The sequence below is a fragment of the Lepus europaeus genome, chromosome X (assembly GCF_033115175.1).
Source record: "Lepus europaeus isolate LE1 chromosome X, mLepTim1.pri, whole genome shotgun sequence".
Classification (NCBI taxonomy): Eukaryota; Metazoa; Chordata; class Mammalia; order Lagomorpha; family Leporidae; genus Lepus; species Lepus europaeus.
Window position 1 is genome coordinate 91913283 of NC_084850.1, and position 18339 is coordinate 91931621.

The 18339-nt window shown below is 39.0% G+C and overlaps 1 protein-coding gene across 2 annotated transcripts in view; it reads left to right on the forward strand.

Moving 5' to 3' along the window:
- MTMR8 (myotubularin related protein 8) overlaps positions 1 to 18339 on the forward strand; it is a 125298-nt gene that overhangs the window by 72292 nt on the left and 34667 nt on the right. For both annotated transcript variants that reach the window (XM_062183579.1, XM_062183580.1), the window contains exons 9-11: positions 7572 to 7697; positions 8499 to 8548; positions 14043 to 14243. In XM_062183579.1, coding sequence (XP_062039563.1) covers positions 7572 to 7697; positions 8499 to 8548; positions 14043 to 14243 — 377 coding nt within the window. The remainder of the gene's footprint in view (positions 1 to 7571; positions 7698 to 8498; positions 8549 to 14042; positions 14244 to 18339) is intronic.

An 18339-nucleotide genomic window follows, 5' to 3' on the forward strand; every position in this document is an offset into this window, starting at 1 on the left:
ATAGGAGATCTGTAAATGATCCTTCCAGTTCAGTTACTGTGTGATATATTTTTGTATTCTAATGTAATCGTGTGAACATAACAGTAGATGTGAAATAAATGCAGAGCTGTGTATTGTATGGTTTTCAGAACTTTGTATACAAAGCCAAATTTTTAAAATTCTTTCTTTGTTTAGGCCTGCCTTCTAATGCAATCTGGGCTGGCTCTGTCACACTGTGTTTATGCTGACCCACTTATTTAATTCTGACCTCCAGAAACCTGCCCTCTGTATCTTTTGCTAGATGATTTTAGGAAAAGGAATTCAGAGTATAGATTTTATCATCTTGAAGTTTTGTTTTACATATTAGTATATGAGAATTCTCCCTCTTCGCCCCACTTCCATTATTTGGTAGAAGTAAAGAAAAAGAATGACTTTTTACTCCTGTGCTGTTATTTTCTCACTTGAAGTGAGAAAATACATATACATATGCATACATATACATATATATAAGCATATGTGGCTTCTGGCTTAAAAAATTTCAAGAATGTGTGTAATTGACTTAAATAGCTAACCCTAATGCTTTTCATGTTCCTGGTTCTGTTACCTATACTTTCATTATAATATGTTATTAATATTTACTATGTTACTCTGTCAGTTGTTTCAAGGCTACTTTTTAACCATTCTTTGCACCGTTCCTTTTTCACCTACCCATAAATCTGTATTCCCTTTCTGAAACCATGTTTATCATACATAAGAGAAAGAGGGCTGAGGAAAATTTGATAGATAGTACATCTCATAAATATTGGTTGAATTAAAATGAATGAAGAAAAAAATAGACCTGGAGTTACACAGCTCTTCTGTGCTCCCTATCTCTAGTAACACCTAGCCAATTATCCCAAGCTTAAGAATATGTCCGCCTTGAATTCTTTCTCTTCCCCTCCTGGAAATTGTCAAGTCCTGTGAGCTTCAAATCTATCCTCAAATCTATACTTCCCCCCACAATCTCTACTGCTACTTCCCTAGTTTAAATGTTTGCTGTTCCTTAGTGAAAGTATGATAATAACCTCCTGCCAAACTTGTGTCTGTCTAATAGTTGCTCTTCAGTGTGGCCTCCAAAGTTATCTTTCTTAAAATACCTGGTGTTACCTTAAGCTCAGAATCCTCCGCTAGTTCTCTATTGTCTGTAAAACCCTGTATCTTAATACATATTGCCTTTCACAATCTCACACCAATTTGACAATAGTGAACCTCTTGCTGTTCTCTAAAATATGATGTACTTTTCTTTTTATCTTTTTTATTATAAAAGCAATGTGTGTACATTGCCACAATAAACATTTCAGAAATATGTAACATAAAATGTAAACATTTCCAATAACTCACATACACATGTCACTCTCTCTCATACATACATACATACATACATACACACACACACGACACAGCCCCATGATACACAAACATCACTGTTAATAGTTTAATGTTCATGCTTCTCAATTAGTACTGTTGATTTTTAACTGTCTATGTAATAGAAATGTTCTTTCTCTACCCTGAATAATACAGTAGTCATTAGCCACATGTGAAATGTGGCTCTTGAAATGTGACTAGTGAGACTGAGAAACTGAATGTTTACTGTTTAGTTTTAATAAATTCAAATTTATTTATATTTAGAATTTAATTATTTGTTTGAAAGGCAGAAAGATACAGAGAACAAACAATATCTTCCCTCTTCTGGTTCACGCCCCACCCCAAATGTCCACAAAAACCAGGTCTAGGCCAGACCAAAGCCAAGAGCAAAAACTCTATGCAGGTTTCCCACATTGGTGGAAGTTTCAAGTACTTAGGCCATCATCTGCTGCTTCCCAGGCATAATAACAGGAAGCTGGATCAGAAGCAGAGGTGAGACTCAATCCTAGGCACTCAAGCAGTGGCTTAACCCACCATGCTATAACACCTGTGTCATGGATTCAAATTTAAAGAGCCACAGGTAGCTATTGACACCTGTATTGTGCAGTGCAACTTTAGAATTTTTCAAGAAACTTAGATATATTATTACATTATAAAAATGAGATCATACTGTACATACTGTTCTGCAACTGATTTTTTATACTTAATGAACCATGAACATTTTTCAAGTCAATTTATTCAAAACTGTCTCATTCTTTTCAGCAGCTATATGAGGGTACATCAGAAAGTTCATGGAAGGGGAAGCATTGTGACTGAGCAGGTTTAACTACAATTTGAAACAGCTGCATCACATACTGGAATGCTGGTTTACATACTGCTATGCCACCTCCAATCTTACTCCCTGCTATTGCACCTGGGAAGCAGCAGAAGCTAGCTCAAGTGCTTTAGTTATTGCTATCCACATGGGAGACCCAGAGGGAGTTCCTGGCTCCTGACTTTGGCCTGGCTGTTACAGCCATTTGGAAAGTAACCATCAAATGGAAGATCTTTTTCTTTGTCACTCTACCTTTCAAATAAATAAATTTTTTTTAAGTTCATGGAAAATCAAAAGATGTACATTTTCCATGAACTTTTTGAAGACCTGTCCATATAATGTTTCAGTGTGACAATTTACCATACTCCCATGGTGATGGGGAATTCATTTCCCCCATGTTATCATTAACGTAGCAAATGTACCGAATACCTTAAAACATACATATGTTGATATTCTTAGAAGTAGGTTTTCTGAGTCAAATCAGATTTGAATAGATGTAGGCAAATTGCCCTCCAAATAGATAGCACCAGTTTTATTTCCCACCACCAGTGCCTATTTTTCCACATTGCCACATTTTTCATTTGAGAGTGAGAATGAATGAGAGAATCAGAGAGAGGTCTCTCATCCATTGGCTCACTCCCCAAATGGCCGCAACAGATCTCTCACACAGATGGCAACAATCCAATTACTTGAGCCTTGACTTCTGTCTCCCTGGGTCTGCATTAGCAGGAAGCTGGAATCAGGAACCAGAGGTGGATATTGAACCCAGGCACTCTGACATGGGACACAGTCATCTTAACTGCTAAGCTAAGCACTTTTCCCCCTCAGTCTTTATCTTGTCCAATGTGATAGGTGATCAATTTTTAAAAAAAAAAATATTTATTTATTTACTTGAAAGAGTTACACAGAGAGAGGAGAAGCAGAGAGAAAGAGAGAGGTCGGTCGGTCTTCCATCCGCTGGTTCACTCCCCAGTTGGCCTCAATGGCCAGAGCTGTGCTGATCCAAAGGCAAGAGCCAGGAGCTTTTTCCGGGTCTCCCATGCGGGTGCAGGGGTCCAAGGACTTGGGCCATCTTCTGCTGCTTTCCCAGGCCATAGCAGAATGCTGGATCAGAAGTGGAGCAGCCGGGACTCGAACCAGCACCCATATGGGAATGCCAGCACTGCAGGTGGCAGCTTTGCCCACTACACCACAGCGCCGGCCCCGGTGATCAATTTTATATCAGGTTTTAATTGGTCTATAATCATTAATGAAATCAAGCATCTTTTTTTCTTTTCAATCCATGACTTTTCATTCCATTTGGAGCCCTGAAAAAGAACATGGTTGCCACTGTTGAGCATCTGATACCACCTGAGGTATCTGTTTAAGAAGTTTAAAAAAAAACTTTAAACCTGAAAAACCATTTTCCAAATGTTTTTAAGTTCTTTCTTACCTCAACCTGACTACCCTTCTAGGAGTAACACGTTTCTTGCACCCCTAGTACAAAGGCTATTCATTCTTTCACACCCATGAACCACAGGGCCTAGGGCAGGTTCAATATTCCTATTGCTCATTACAAAATTTCTTCCTCCTTTGAAATTTGTTCATTTAGCTAAAGCAGCATGTATCTCTCCTAGTTTGTCTCTGTTCTCCATTAATGACTTTGGGAATAGCCTTACTACCTTTCTCTTCATCCTGATGCCTTCCCTTCATTGCAGGAGAATTGAATAACCTGCCATATACTCTATACTTAAAGTTCTGTGAGGTTTTGTACTTTGGTTCTACTCCAGATAGAATGGTTCTATCTCATGGAAAACTGTATACTTTAAACTCCTCTTTATCCACCTTCTTCCACCTTCCTTATTTATCAAAACCTAGTGGTGTAGTACCTCATACATTCCCCCTTGGTATTTATCTTTCCACTCTACCTACCTTAACCAAGTAGTCTCTGTTCTTACTCTCTAATAAGCAATGCTGCAAAGAAATAAATCACATAGACATGTTAATTGGTGCTAACACGGGTTTATGGTCTGTAACCTTAGCTAAAGTCTTGTAGTTTTAGGGACACTTAACAGTTATTTTATGTCTCTCATTGGGTCCCAATCTTGTTCTATCAAACTTCTAACTCCTAATCTCTACCCTGCTTTCAAGCTGGCTATAGCTATCTTACTCCTCTCTTTATAAGCCTATGTTCAGACATACGCTTAATTAAAAACTCAACGTGATCCCTCATCTTTCCAGTATTATTCTTACCAACTCTTTTCATGTCTCCTTCATTGCTTTCTCAAAGAATTAGGCATCCCATCTTTTGTGTAAGGCTACTCCCTCTGCTTGTATCCTAAATGTCATTCCCTCTTAGTTTTTTTTTTTAAGATTTAATTATTTTATTTATTTTAAAAAGAAGGACAGAGGGAAACAGAGATCTTCCACCTGCTATTCACTCCCCAAATGGCCACAACTGCTAGGTCTGGGCCGGATCAAAGCCAGGAGCCTGGAACTCCATGGGTGGGAGGGGTGGGAGGAGTGGGAGGGCCCAAGTGCTTGGGTTGTCTTCCACTGCTTTTCTAGTCACATTAGCAGGAAGTTGGATTGTAAGCAAAGTAGCTGGGACTCAAACCGGCCAGTAGGAGATTCTGGCATTTCAAGTGGTACTCAGCACCAGGCCCCTGCTCTTACTTCTTTAAGGAAACAATTCTCAGATAATTTCCTCCTGTTCGTTTTGATTTCTTCTTGCCTCAAAAATTTATTCAAATATTTTCTCATTTCTAAAGAACAGTAACTTTTTCCTTATACTCTTGTAGCTATTGCCTTCTTTCCTCTTGATTAGAGCCTTGAAAGTAGTTGTCCTTCCCTATTAGCACTTCCTCACCTCCCTTTACCCTTCAGCCCACTGTGATACTTACTCCTACTATTACGGTTATTCTTGTGGCAATTAATGACTTGTCAAACCTAAGGATCACTTTTCAATCCTCATTCTCTTTTGACCTATGCTTCATTGGCACTGTTAACCCCTTTCTCATTGAGCCCTTCTTTTAGTCCTGGATTTAATCCATCTTCTCCCTCCTGACTCTTTTTCTGCTGTTGGAGCTGCTGCTTTACAAGTTGACGCTTGTAATAGTCCCCTTCCTCTAAGTACCCTTTAAAGTTCACTGCTTGTTCAAGTTTTTTTTCTTCTCACTTTTGTTATCTGCATAAACATATCTAGATATACACACAGTTTCTGTTACCATCTCTGTTCAGAGAGTGGCCACGTCTATCTCCAGCTCAGATCCTTCCTTCTCCTACATTCCAAACCAACGTTTCCAATTGTACACATCGTATATGTATTGTATTGAACACATTGTACCACTGTATATCCCTCAACCACCTCAGATCCACCATGGCCCAAACTGAAATATTCTTACCTGCCCTCACTACTACCTAAAATTTGCTCGTTCTGTGTTCATTATTCAAACTTATATAGTACTGCCATCCATTTATCTAATAAACTACACATTTCAGAGTCATCTTTGCTCATCCTTCTCCTTTATCACATATCCATTCTCTTATTTTCTCCTATTAAATTTTTTTTAAAAATATTTATTTGAAAGACAAAATGAGAGAGAGAGAGAGAGAGACAGGCAGACAGACAGAAAATCTTCTATCTACTGGTTCACTCCCCAGATGGCAGCAACAGCTGGGGTTGGGCCAGGCCAAAACCAACAGCCAAGAACTCCATCTGAGTCTCCTGCTTGGGTCGCAGGAGTCCAAAGTACTTGAACCATCACTCATGGCTTTCTAAGGCACATCAGTAGGGTACTGGATCAGGAGAAGAGCAGTTGGGACTTCAACTGACACTCTGATATAGGACGATAGTGTCACAAGTGAACCACCTAACCCACTGTGCCATGATACCAGCTCCTAAATTTTTTTACTTTCTGTTCCTCTTCACCTTTTTGGCCCTACTGCTATTACCCTACTTCAGTTCCTCAGGGCCTTTCATGATTTTAGTAGCTCTCTGACTGGTCTTCTTATATCCAAACACATGTCCTGAAATCCATTCTACTTACTAGCCACCATAGTGATCTTTCAAAAATGCATATCTGATCATGCACTTCTCTGCTTTCATCACCTCAATGGCTCCCTGACACAAGATAAAATATACTTTTTGGCTTGACCTTTGTCCTCTTGGCCAGGGCACTTGTGCGCTCGCTTGCACACTCTCTCGCTTGCTCACTCTCTCTCCCTCCCCCCTTCCCTCCCCCTCCCCTCCCCCTTCTCTCACTCTTAATCTAGCCTCAGCCATTACCAAGCTACTTAACAAGTTCCTCACCTATGCCATGCCTCCTTACCTGTGTATGTGTTGTCATGTTCTCCCTGCCTAGAATGTCATTTTCCTGATCCATTTGGCAAATGTCTGTTCACCTACCAAGACCCACTTAATTGTCTATTCTTTGGTTATCTTTTGTGTCTTTCTTGCATTGTTTAACTTATCACTGATTTGCAATCATTCATTTTAGGTGTTTGTTTTCTTTGCATTCCCAGTGCATACCATATACCTCTTGTATCTAACAGTTACTGGCTAGGTTTGTGGATGAGTGAATGGGCGAATTAACTAATGTTGTTTTCCTTCCTCTCCTGAGGTAGTCCTACCCTTTAAGACTTAAGGTTCTGTGAATCCTGCAAAAGAATATAGGTACTTTTCTTTACTCTGTAGCACCAGTTTTTCCACCGTATGATAATTATTTATTTACCTTATTCACCTCACTAGTTTATGGGTTCCTGAAAGGCAGAAACTGAGTCTTTGTATCTCTGATATCGAGCACATACCTGGCACAAAGGGGTACACAACTAAGTGTTAGAATGAATAAATGAATAATCAATGTCTACAATTGCCAAAATTGTACAAGTTGAAAAACTGCCCAGATCATCACATCATGCTAATTATATGGAAACCAGCCAAAGTGGGTAAGCCCCGCCATCTTATCCATCTAAATTAGAAGGGTTTGTGTTAGTAAGACTAAATTACTGGAAGAAATCATTGTCATATCTGTGACTGGAAAGCAGAACTTTCTTGTGTTTTTGAGCTTGGATTCTTCCTCCTCCTCTCGCCTTCCTCTGAAAATTGATCCTTATCTTCCTCTTAAATTTTATAAATTTAAAACTCCCATTGTTTTCCTTTTTATCTTCCATCATAGGTTGGATTTAATTTTCTTTATACATTAGGTAAGTTCTTCTTCTTTTCTTGCACGCCATTGTTTTCTTTTTCATTCCCTATAGAGAATTCTAGTGTTATGACAGGATATCAGTGTAGCCCAGTAAGACCAGGTTCTCTGTGCTAAAGTGATAGCATTTTGCAATCCTATTGATTAACCAGCATGCTATATAAAAGTTGATTATTTGCTTCTTTTCTTAGGCAGTGAAGGTAGAAAAGGCCAGTGTCTTAGTCCATTGTTCTGATGGGTGGGACCGCACAGCACAAGTCTGCTCAGTGGCCAGCATCCTCTTAGATCCATTTTATAGGACATTCAAAGGACTCATGGTAAGAGACCAAGCAATTGTATCTTTCTTTATTCGAGGGAAAGATCACTCAAAAAAGAACTTTCAGCCAACTGTTTTTTTTTTAAAAAATAAGTTCTAAATATACAAACTAGCTCTTTTTCACTTTAGCTTATTTTCCATTAATTGAGGTATGTACAGTCTGTGTACTTTCTGTTGTACATTCAACATACATTCTTACCTATCATATATCATAGATTGTATGTAATAGGCTGCTCTAAGGAGGTATAAGAAAGTCTCAAAAAGTTTGTAAAGTTGATGAATGACTATTAAATATACTGATGGGTTCATCATCTTTAACAGCTCATCTGTTTGATTGTCAGGCTCATGACAGTTTTCTGGTACAGGATCCAAGGCTTCTTAGTTGATCTTTCTAAGAAGCAGAACTCACAATAGCAGTTTCTAGTCATTTCTTTGGAAAATTTTCTAAATGGTTGAAATTGTTTTGTTCTTAGTACTAATCCAAATATTGCCTTTGGGTTTCATTTAATATCATGCTTATCAGGATTTCATTTAGTTATGGTTCAATAGTTTGTCAGACATCATGTAAAAGTCAAAAGAAATGTGACACTGGATATAAATCCAGAATAATTTCTCCTGAGAGAACTGAAACTTGAAGGTAGCCTATACAGGCCTATAAATGAAATCCAAGTTACTTAGTTATCATTTGGGATCAGTTCAACCATTTCAGCAATGTGTTTTTGATATTCTTGTGTGTATGGTATGGTTAATTCATTCTATGATTTTCCTAATGCAAACTTTTCTTTTTTATATAAAAATGAAGATCCTAATAGAGAAAGAATGGATATCCATGGGTCACAAGTTTTCTGAAAGGTAAAAATATCTTCATTTTCACTGAAGGAGCTAAGGAGAGTTCATAAAAAATCCAGTGTGCTCTTGTGTAGGAAGGAACAGGAAGTTGAATGTGACAAAAGTCATCTTTTCATCAAGCAACAAATATTCCAGGCACTATTCTAAGACACAGAATGTCATCTCTGCTTTGAAGGAGTACAAGTAATTATATCATGTAGTTAAATAGTTCAGGAAAAACAAGGCATCATAGGCCACAGAGGAAAAGCACTTAACTCCACATGAAAAAGTCAGGGTAGGCTTCCAGGAGGCAATATTTAAGGATGGATTTTTAGAGATGAATAGGAATTTGATAAGCAGAACAGTGGAATAAGGAGGGCATTCAGGTAGAGACTAGCATCTAAGATTATGTACCATTTAACCTTTTGTAAGTGAAAAGACAGTTGTAGATACCTGTTCTGTAATAAGGGGTTGGAAGCAAGGGCTTACATTTACCTACTGACTGACATAAGCAGCCTAAAGTTTTGTCTATGTTAGCAAAAAAATAAATATTTACCAACTATCTAATAGTGTACTATATGCTGTATCAGACACTGAGCTGATCCCAAAGGCAAGTAAAATGTGAGATTTACTTTTTTTTTAAATTTTTTTTTTGACAGGCAGAGTGGATAGTGAGAGAGAGAGATAGAGAAAGGTCTTCCTTTTTGCTGTTGGTTCACCCTCCAATGGCCACTGTGGCCAGCGCATCATGCTGATCCGAAGCCAGGAGCCAGGTGCTTCTCCTGGTCTCCCATGCGAGTGCAGGGCCCAAGGACTTGGGCCATCCTCCACTGCCTTCCCGGGCCATAGCAGAGAGCTGGCCTGGAAGAGGGGCAACCGGGATAGAATCCGGCGCCCCGACTGGGACTAGAACCCAGTGTGCCGGCGCCACAAGGCGGAGGATTAGCCTGTTAAGCCACCACAGCGCCGGCCAGAGATTTGCTTTTAAGAATATTACAATTCAGGTCTAATTCTCCCCCATTGATTTTCATCCATTTAATTTAATTTGATGGCCACATTCTAGCCATTTGGGTCCATCTATTCATCCTTTTTTTTCATCAGCAAACTTTGGGCCAGTTAATATGTCAGGTATTGAGGAGACTGAGTTGAATCAGATATGGCCCTGTCCCTTCTTTTAAGAAAAAGAAAATCACTGATGACAGTATAGTATGATAAGTGCTAAGACAGAGAAAAACATAAACAAAGGAGTCTTACCCATTCTTGGGTAAAGAAGGCATCTAGGAATAGGTCACATTTTAACTGAGCTTTGAAGTATGAGTTGGAGTTAGTTAGAAAGGGGGAAAACATTGCAGAACTAATATGTGTGAAGCTCTAAAGGCTAAAGTTGTGAAATATTTGAGGTGCTACAAACCATGCTTTGTAGTTGAGTCATAGGTTACGTAGGGAGAGTAGAGGAAATGGAACCAATGAGGAGATCATTGAAAACTCTACATTTTTCTTTTTTTTAAGCTAAAAGGTTTGAATTTTTTTATATGCCTAGTAAAGCTGCATTGGAGGACTTAGAATAGGGCAGTAATATGGTGATCAGATCTATATTTTAGAAATATCCCTTTGGCAGCAGTGTGGAAGACTGTGATTGTAAAGCAAAGGGATGAATTAAAAAAAAAAAAGCAAAACTGATGAGGTCCTGGAAAATGAGGCAATATATCAGATACAAGGATATTCAGGAAGTAAAACTGACTAAACCAAGGAATGAGAGAAAAACTCAAATAGAACTTTGAAGTTTCTGCCTTAGGTAGCTAAGTTTACTGAGATGGAGAATATAGTCTGATACAGGGCAGGTCTGAGGGGAAGGATGGTTTTGGTTTGGGACTTATCTGGTATAGGGCATCCAAAAGGATATATCCAGTAAGGAGACTATCCAGTATTGATCTGGAGCTGACCAGTTGTGGATTAGGCAGAAAGGTTTAGAGATTTGAGAGTTATCTGCATTCAAGAGGCAGCTTAAGCCATGGATTTGGATAAGATAACTCCAAAAGTTATATATAGACGAAGAGCCCAGGGACTGGACAGAGCCTTGGATAATACTGACACCTGAAAGTCTAGTGAAGAAAGGAGCCCATGAAGGTGATTATGAAAGAGTGATTAGTGAGGTAAACTTAAATCTAAGGAAAGCAAAAAGTAAGAGACAAAAACTTTGAGTAGTCAGTAGTGTCATGTGCTTCAGCATAACCTAGATTATCAACTAGCTATATGCAGGTTTTCATGATCTGTAGTGATAACCAGTTGAGTAAAATGGTGAAAGTAGAAGCCAAATGGCAGTGAATCAGAGGTGTGAGCAAGAGAGGAGGAAATAGAATATGAGTATGTAACTCTCTTTCCAAGAATCTAGGCTCTGAAGGGGATAGAAGAGGAGTGATACCTAGATAAGGGTTTTGGATTTGAACAAGTGTATTTCAAGATAGGTACAATCTGAGCAGTTTCTTGCACTGAGAATAGAGAAACGTTAAAGAAGCTGAGGTTGTAAGTTATGAAAGAGAAATTGAGTCTTTGACAGAGCAAAGTTTTGAGGGACAGAAGGAGGGAAAACTCCAGTCCATGTGAAAAGATTATCTTGAGCTGTAACCAAGAAAACGTCTTCGGAGACTGGATAGAAAGAGAAGTAGAGAAGCAACCAAAGAGCAAGCATTAGAGGCGGAAGTTAGATTTTTTTTTTTTTTTACTTGATGGCCTTGATCTTTTTCAATGAACTGTAGACAGTGGTGTGAAAGAAGATGTGAAATGTGTTAGAGGTTTGAGAATATAGCTTAAAATTTGCAAGAGTAAAGAGTAAATAGTGTCAACTACATACATGAAGATCACTTGGCAGCAATTAAGTTTCAGTTGAATATAGAGACTTATTTTTTAAGAAGAAATAAAGGCCTAAAATATTATTTACTTGAAAGAATTACGGGGGTGGGGGGAGAGAGAGAGAGATAGCTTCCATCTACTAGTTCACTCACCAGGTGGCTGCAACAGACAGGGAAAGAGAGAGGGAAAGAGAGAGAGAGCGAGAGAAAGACGAGTGAGAGAGAGCGAGAGAAAGAAAGAGCAAGAGAATGAAAGAGTGAGAGAGAGGAAGGGAGGGAGGGAGGGAGGAAGGAAGGAAGGAAGGAAGGAAGGAAGGAAGGAAGGAAGGAAGGAAATCTTCCATTCACTCCCCAGATGTCTACAGCAGACAGGGATGAGTCAGGCCTAAGTCATGAGCTTCATCCATGTCTCCCACATGGGTGGAAGGAGGCCAAGCACTTGGGCCATCTCAAGCAGCAGCTTTCTCCTCTACACCACAATGCCAACCCTGAGACTTAATTTTAAATGGCATAAATTTGTACGGTTTTGTAATATTTTTAAGCATCATTCATTGGTCAGGATGTGGGAGCAAAAACAGCTTTCCAGACTGATACTACAGTTGGATTTTTGAGGAGAATAATGACAAGAAAGGCCAGAAAATTGAAGCAAATGGGGAGAAAGTAGTCAGTGGAATAGACCATGAAGTCTAGGCTTGATCCAGAAGAAAGAAAACCTATAGGAATCTAGTAGGTGGAGAGGTCCTGATATGAGGTAAGAAGATGATCAGTCTTTGGCAATATAATAATATGAGGATACTTCAAAGGCTTGTGTAAAAATGGAATTGAAAGTTGTTTATTTTGGTATAAAATATTTGAAATCCATGCATAGTTTTTATTTTAGTAATACACATTTTCCTTGAACTTTTTGAAGACTCCCTCATATGATGTTCAGAGTGAGATATTAGATTAAGATTTCAAAAGTGGGGTAAGAACTTCTATATGGCTTCAAGAACCAGCCTATGACCATGCATTCAGGAAGCTGAAATAGAGTAGATCAGTGAAGAGAATCGGATTTGAGTCACTTAAGAACCAGTTATTTAAACCATTGTAGGTGGCCATCTCCATCAACACCAAAGATAAATACTTCAGAGTCAGATTCTTCAAAGAATGTTGGGGAGTGACCCACAAGTTTGTGGAAGAGAACATTGAGGAAGGGGAAGGTAAATAAGCTAAACACATGACCCATAATATACACACACACATGTATATATACACATACTTACACATATGAATGAAATGTTTTTAGAAATGTGAAAGGGGTGGTAGCTTTGAAGCATCAATAGGAACAAGGAGAAAGCTGATCCCATCTGTGCCCTGTTTAGGATCATGGTATCTGGAAGGTGAAATGATCAGTTTTCTCTGTTTGATTTGGGAATTAAGAAGAGGTGCTGTCCTTGGTGAGCTGAGTTGCAGTTATATCCGAAGGCGAACATTCAGGATAGAAGCTGAGGACACCAAGTTTGTTTCCAGTTGAAAAGGGTATCCAGTGGATGATAGGGGTGGTAAACAGGACATTATGGAAGAAGAAACATTAAACAGTTCTGGAATCATATTTTGTTCCTGCACCTAATAAATGTTTCTCTTTTTAAAAGACTTATTTATTTGAAAGAGTTACAGAGAGACAGAGAGATCTTCTGTCTGCCAGTTCACTCCCCAGATGGCCACAATGGCCAGGACTGGACCAAGTCAAATCCAAGAGCTTCATCCAGGTCTCCCATTTGGGTGGCCAGGGCCCAAGTACTTAGGGCATTTTCAACTGCTTTTCTCAGACCATTAACAGAGTTGGATTGAAAGTAGAGCAGCCAGGACTTGAACTGGTGCCCATATGGGATGCCAGCATCACAAATGGTGGCTTTACCTGCTCTATCGGCCCCTAATAAATTTTTCTTAAAATGCATATTTTGTTCTAAGCACTGTACAGTAAATGTTAACTGTGGTCTTTGCTCACATAGAGCTAAATGGGGCTATGTAATTCTAGATTTAAATTAAATGAAATTAAAAATTCAAGGTTTGGACATTTAATCTAGTGGTTAAAATGCCTGTATCCCACATCGCAATACCTGGTTTTAATTCCTATCTCTGGCTCCCAACTCCCGTTTCCTGCCAATGCAAAACTTGGGAGACAGCAGTGATGGTTAAAATAATTGGGAGTGGAGGACCTGGATTGAGTTTCTGGCTCCCAGCTTTGGCCCCAGCCCAGCACTAGACATTTGGAGAGTGAACCAGTGGATAGGAGCTTTATCTGCCATTCAATAAATCAAATTTTTAAAATTTTTTAAAATGTTCCTTTGTCACACTGGCTGCATTTCAAGTACTTAATAGTTAGTGACTGTTATATTGGACAGCACACCTGTAGAACATTTCCATCATTGCAGAAAGTTCTATTTGGGAAGAGGCTCTAAGAGAAAATAGACTCAATCACCAAAATTTTGCAGCCTGGATGTTGATGAAGAATACCAATAAGAAGCCAGCTGGGATTCACTGGCATTGAGATTCTGGCTGGCATTTTGGCATGAGATATTTCCTTCCCAATGCCAACATAAACAAAAGGTGACCTTGTAGTCTATTCCAAACAGCATAGTCCCTGATGCTAGCCAGTGTCTTTCTTTACCTTTATTTTCACTTCTCAGGTGTGGCCATCTGGATGGGGACCCCAAAGAAGTGTCCCCTGTCTTCACCCAGTTCCTAGACTGCATTTGGCAATTAATGGAACAGTTTCCCTGTGCCTTTGAATTTAATGAAAACTTTCTGCTGGAGATCCATGACCATGTTTTCTCTTGCCAGTTTGGAAACTTCCTTGGAAACTGCCAGAAGGATCGGGAAGATCTAAGGTAAATTCAGCTTGTGAGAAAATGCTCCATAGGGATAAAAGGGGTCTGTATAAAAGAAATGTACTGACCACTCTGAATTTGAGATGGCAGTCAGGAACGGGTAGGAGGTAACAGTAATGCAAAGACCTTTGGAAGAATAAAGCACTCAGTGTTTGCACAGAGATCTCTCAAGACTTTAGATTCCTCATCTGCAAAACAGAAATATCAATGCCTACTTTTCAGAGCAGTCATGAAGAGCCAATAAAACAATGGATGCACAAAGGCTTTATAAAAAATCAGTTACTGTTCAGGTATGAGTAGTCATTATCTAAGTCAAATTTGTGCTCTTATCGGAGATCACAGACTGCGAGGTCATACGCCTACACATGGCCCAAAAGACACAGTTTGTTTAGTCTGTGGAGTATATCTTTAAACTGTGAATTATTTTCAATCATTTAATTATCAGGAGATTTTACCAAAAATCCAGATAATTTAGAATTTCTTTCCAAATAGAAAAACCATTATACCAAGATATTCTGAAAAAATCAGGAACTCTGGCAATACTAGGCCTGCAGTTTCTCATGGTGGTAATTAGCTAGAGCAAAATAGCAGCTGTTCCATTTCAATGAGGTAAACTCACTCGTGTTGGTTGCAGTTCTTGCAACTTCTTATAGTTTATTCTCTGCATACTTTTAACGTTATCCGTCTGGTTCCTATAGGCAGTTGAATTTGTACCCCTGATTTAAATTAATATCCTCAGAGTACACAAAACATAAATACTTCCTGAGGTTGATAAGTTAGAGCACCTGTAAGTAGTACTCTCCTTAGTTTACCGACAGAGAACAAGAAGTAGACAGCAAAGTAAGTATTTCACAACCCGTTCCTGTTTCACAGCTGTTGGCAGAGTTAGCAGTTAGCCCAAGTTTTCTGGCCCCTTTATGACTTTGGATGATATCACCTCTCTGTGATTTCCTTTTCTTCCAGCACAAAACAGTGATGAGTCTTCCTGCTTTAACACTTGTACTTATTGTGTAGCTTCTATCTACATTTCTCTTCATTTTGCAAGTAGACCTTCCTCACTCCCTCCCCAAATGCTTTTAGACACATTCATTCTATCTCTGACATACTTCCCTAGACACTAAAACCCAAGATCTTTTCTGTTGTTGGTTTTCCTCCTCTTAAAATGAGATTAATATATCTGGATCTATTTCCCACAAAAATCTGTATCTCCATGTAAAAGTTAAAAAGTTTTGAACATTTAGCATCTGCTAAAATAGTATTTACTTAAAACAAGCAGAAATGCTGTTCATTTGTGGGGCAGGGTGTGGAGGAAGCACAGCCTTTAGAATCAGGCAGATCTAGCTAGGTTCATACTTGGACTCTGTCACCATTTGGGGATAAAACACATCACAGGATTTTGTTATAAAAAAATTAAGGAGATTTTTCAAGTAGAGTCTAGAACAATGTTTGACACATAGTAAATAATTATTGGTTACCTTAACTCCACAAGACTTGTTTTTTCTTGTTTTAACTAACAGCCGATGCGAAAGATGATTATACAGGGCCTTTGGCCTCACTAAAATGGTCTGAGAATTGTAAAAGTTAGAATACCACAATTTTAGGTCCTAGCACCTGCACCACTCCTCTTTATTCTCCACCTTCAGTTTTTCTTGACATGTTATGTGCAAATGACCTTCCCATGCTTGATGATACAGTGGCTGTCATTAGGAATCAGAGGATCTCAGGTATTTTAGGGTGGTTGACTAAGTGGCTTCCTGGCTGGATGAACAGCCTCCCCTTAGCCTCAACTGAAACATCAGAATACGTCTTGGAATATAAATACCATAGTCATTGGTTGCCTACCTGGAATGACTTGTGAATATTTACTAGTATAAATTGCCAGTTGTATTTCAGTGTCTATGGAAGGAGAGACTGGCTTTAAATAAATATAGAAAACTCAGAAATTCCCCCTCCAGAATTCCTGTCTCTTAGTAACTTTAAAACAATTCCAAAAATATTTTTTAAAATTTTAATTTGTTTTTACTTTTATTTGGAAGAGAGAGAGATCTTCATCTGCTGATTCTTTCTCCAAATGCCTGCAACAGCCAAGGCTGGGCCAGGTTGAAGACAGGATCCAAGAACTTAACCCCAGTCTCCCATGTGGGTTTCAGGGACCCAAGCACTTAAGCCATCATCTGCTGCTCCCAAGGGGAGCATATTAGCAGGAAGCTGGATTGAAAGTGCAGAATAGTCAGGACTCTAACCAGGTACTCTGTTATGGATTGTAGGCATCCCAAGTGGCATCCTAACCGCTGTGCCAAATGCATCTCTCCCCCACCACCAAATTTTTAAAACTAGTAAGGTCACCAATTCATGGAATGCTAGATAGATTAGGGAGAGTCCTTATATGTCACATTATTCAGGTTGGGAAAAAGACCCAGAAAGAGCTAGGGATTTTCTAAAGATCACACAGCTACTCTACAGCAAAGACTCTACTTAGAATCTCCTGCTCACCAATATGGAACTCTTTCTAACCTCTTATTCATTTTATTTTTTTACTTTATTTTATAAATTTAGCATAGACATAATTGACCTTTAAGATGTTATTTACTTATTTGAGAGTTGGAGTTACAGACAGTGAGAGGCAGAAACAGAGAGAAAAGTCTTCAATCTTCTGATTCAATCCCAAAATGGCCGCAACAGCCAGAGCTGGGCTGATCCTAAGTTAGGAGCCAGGAGCTTCTTCCACGTCTTGTACACGGGTGCAGGGGCCCAAGTGCTTGGGCCATCTTCCCTGCTTTCTCAGGCCATAATAGAAAGCTGGATCGGAAGTAGAACAGTTGGGACTAGAAGCAGCACCCATATGGGGTGCCAGCGCCACAGGTGGAGGATTATCCTGCACCATGGTGCCAGCCCCCTCTTACTCATTTTAAAGATGAATAAATTGAAAGCCAGGTATTTTTTTTTTTTTTGCTATCAGTGTTTTTTAGTGACATTACTATCCTTCTATTATATCCCATTCTTCTCTTTTGAATTGGGTTATTTATTAGTAAAATTTGATTATCAAATTCAACATTACTATTAAGATTTATCATATGTTCTCCCTGATCGGCGACAACTACTGAGCACCAAAAAGAAAACCTGTTGAAGTGTAATGGACGCTATGAGAAACAGTGACTTGATCAACTCTTGTCCTGACTGTTGATGAACAACTTAATACTTTATCCCTTTTAGTATTTTTTTGTTCTATTTAATGCTATTGGTTGAACTCTGTAATTAATACACAATTATCCTTAAGTGTTGAAACTTAACTGAAAAGTGATCTCTGTTAAATATAAGAGTTGGAATAAGAGAGGGAAGAGATGTACAATTGGGACGTGCTCAATCGGACTTGCCCCAAATGGTAGAGTTAGAAACGTGCCTGGGGATTCCAATTCAATCCCACTAAGGTGGCATGTACCAATGCCATCTCACTAGTCCAAGTGATCAATTTCTGTTCACAATTAACCATAATGATAGGACTAAGAGCCAAAGGGATCACACAAACAAGACTAGTGTCTGCAAATACTAACGGATAGAATAAAAAAGGGAGAGAACAATCCAACATGGGAAGCGAGATACACAGCAGACTCATAGAAGGGCAGATGTCCTAAATAGCACTCTGGCCTCAGAATGAGCCCTTAAGGTATGCAGATCCGGCTGAAAAGCCCATGAGAATATTTCAGGCATGGAAAGCCAAGATACTCTGGCAAAAAAAAAAAAAGAAGATCTAAATGAAAGATCTCTGTGAGTGAGATCCCAGTGGAAAGAACAGGTCATCAAAGAAGGAGGTACCTTTCTCTGAAGGGAGGAGAGAACTTCCACTTTGACTATGACCTTGTCTAAATATGATCAGAGTCGACGAACTCAAAATGCTTCCATAGCCTTGGCAACTCGTGACAAGAGCCTAGGGTGATTACTGATGCCATAAACAAGAGTGTCAATTTGTTAAGTCAACAACAGGAGTCACTGTGTACTTGCTCCTCATGTAGGATCTCTGTCCTTAATGTGCTGTACATTGTGATTTAATGCTATAACTAGTACTCAAACAGTATTTTTCACTTTGTGTTTCTATGTG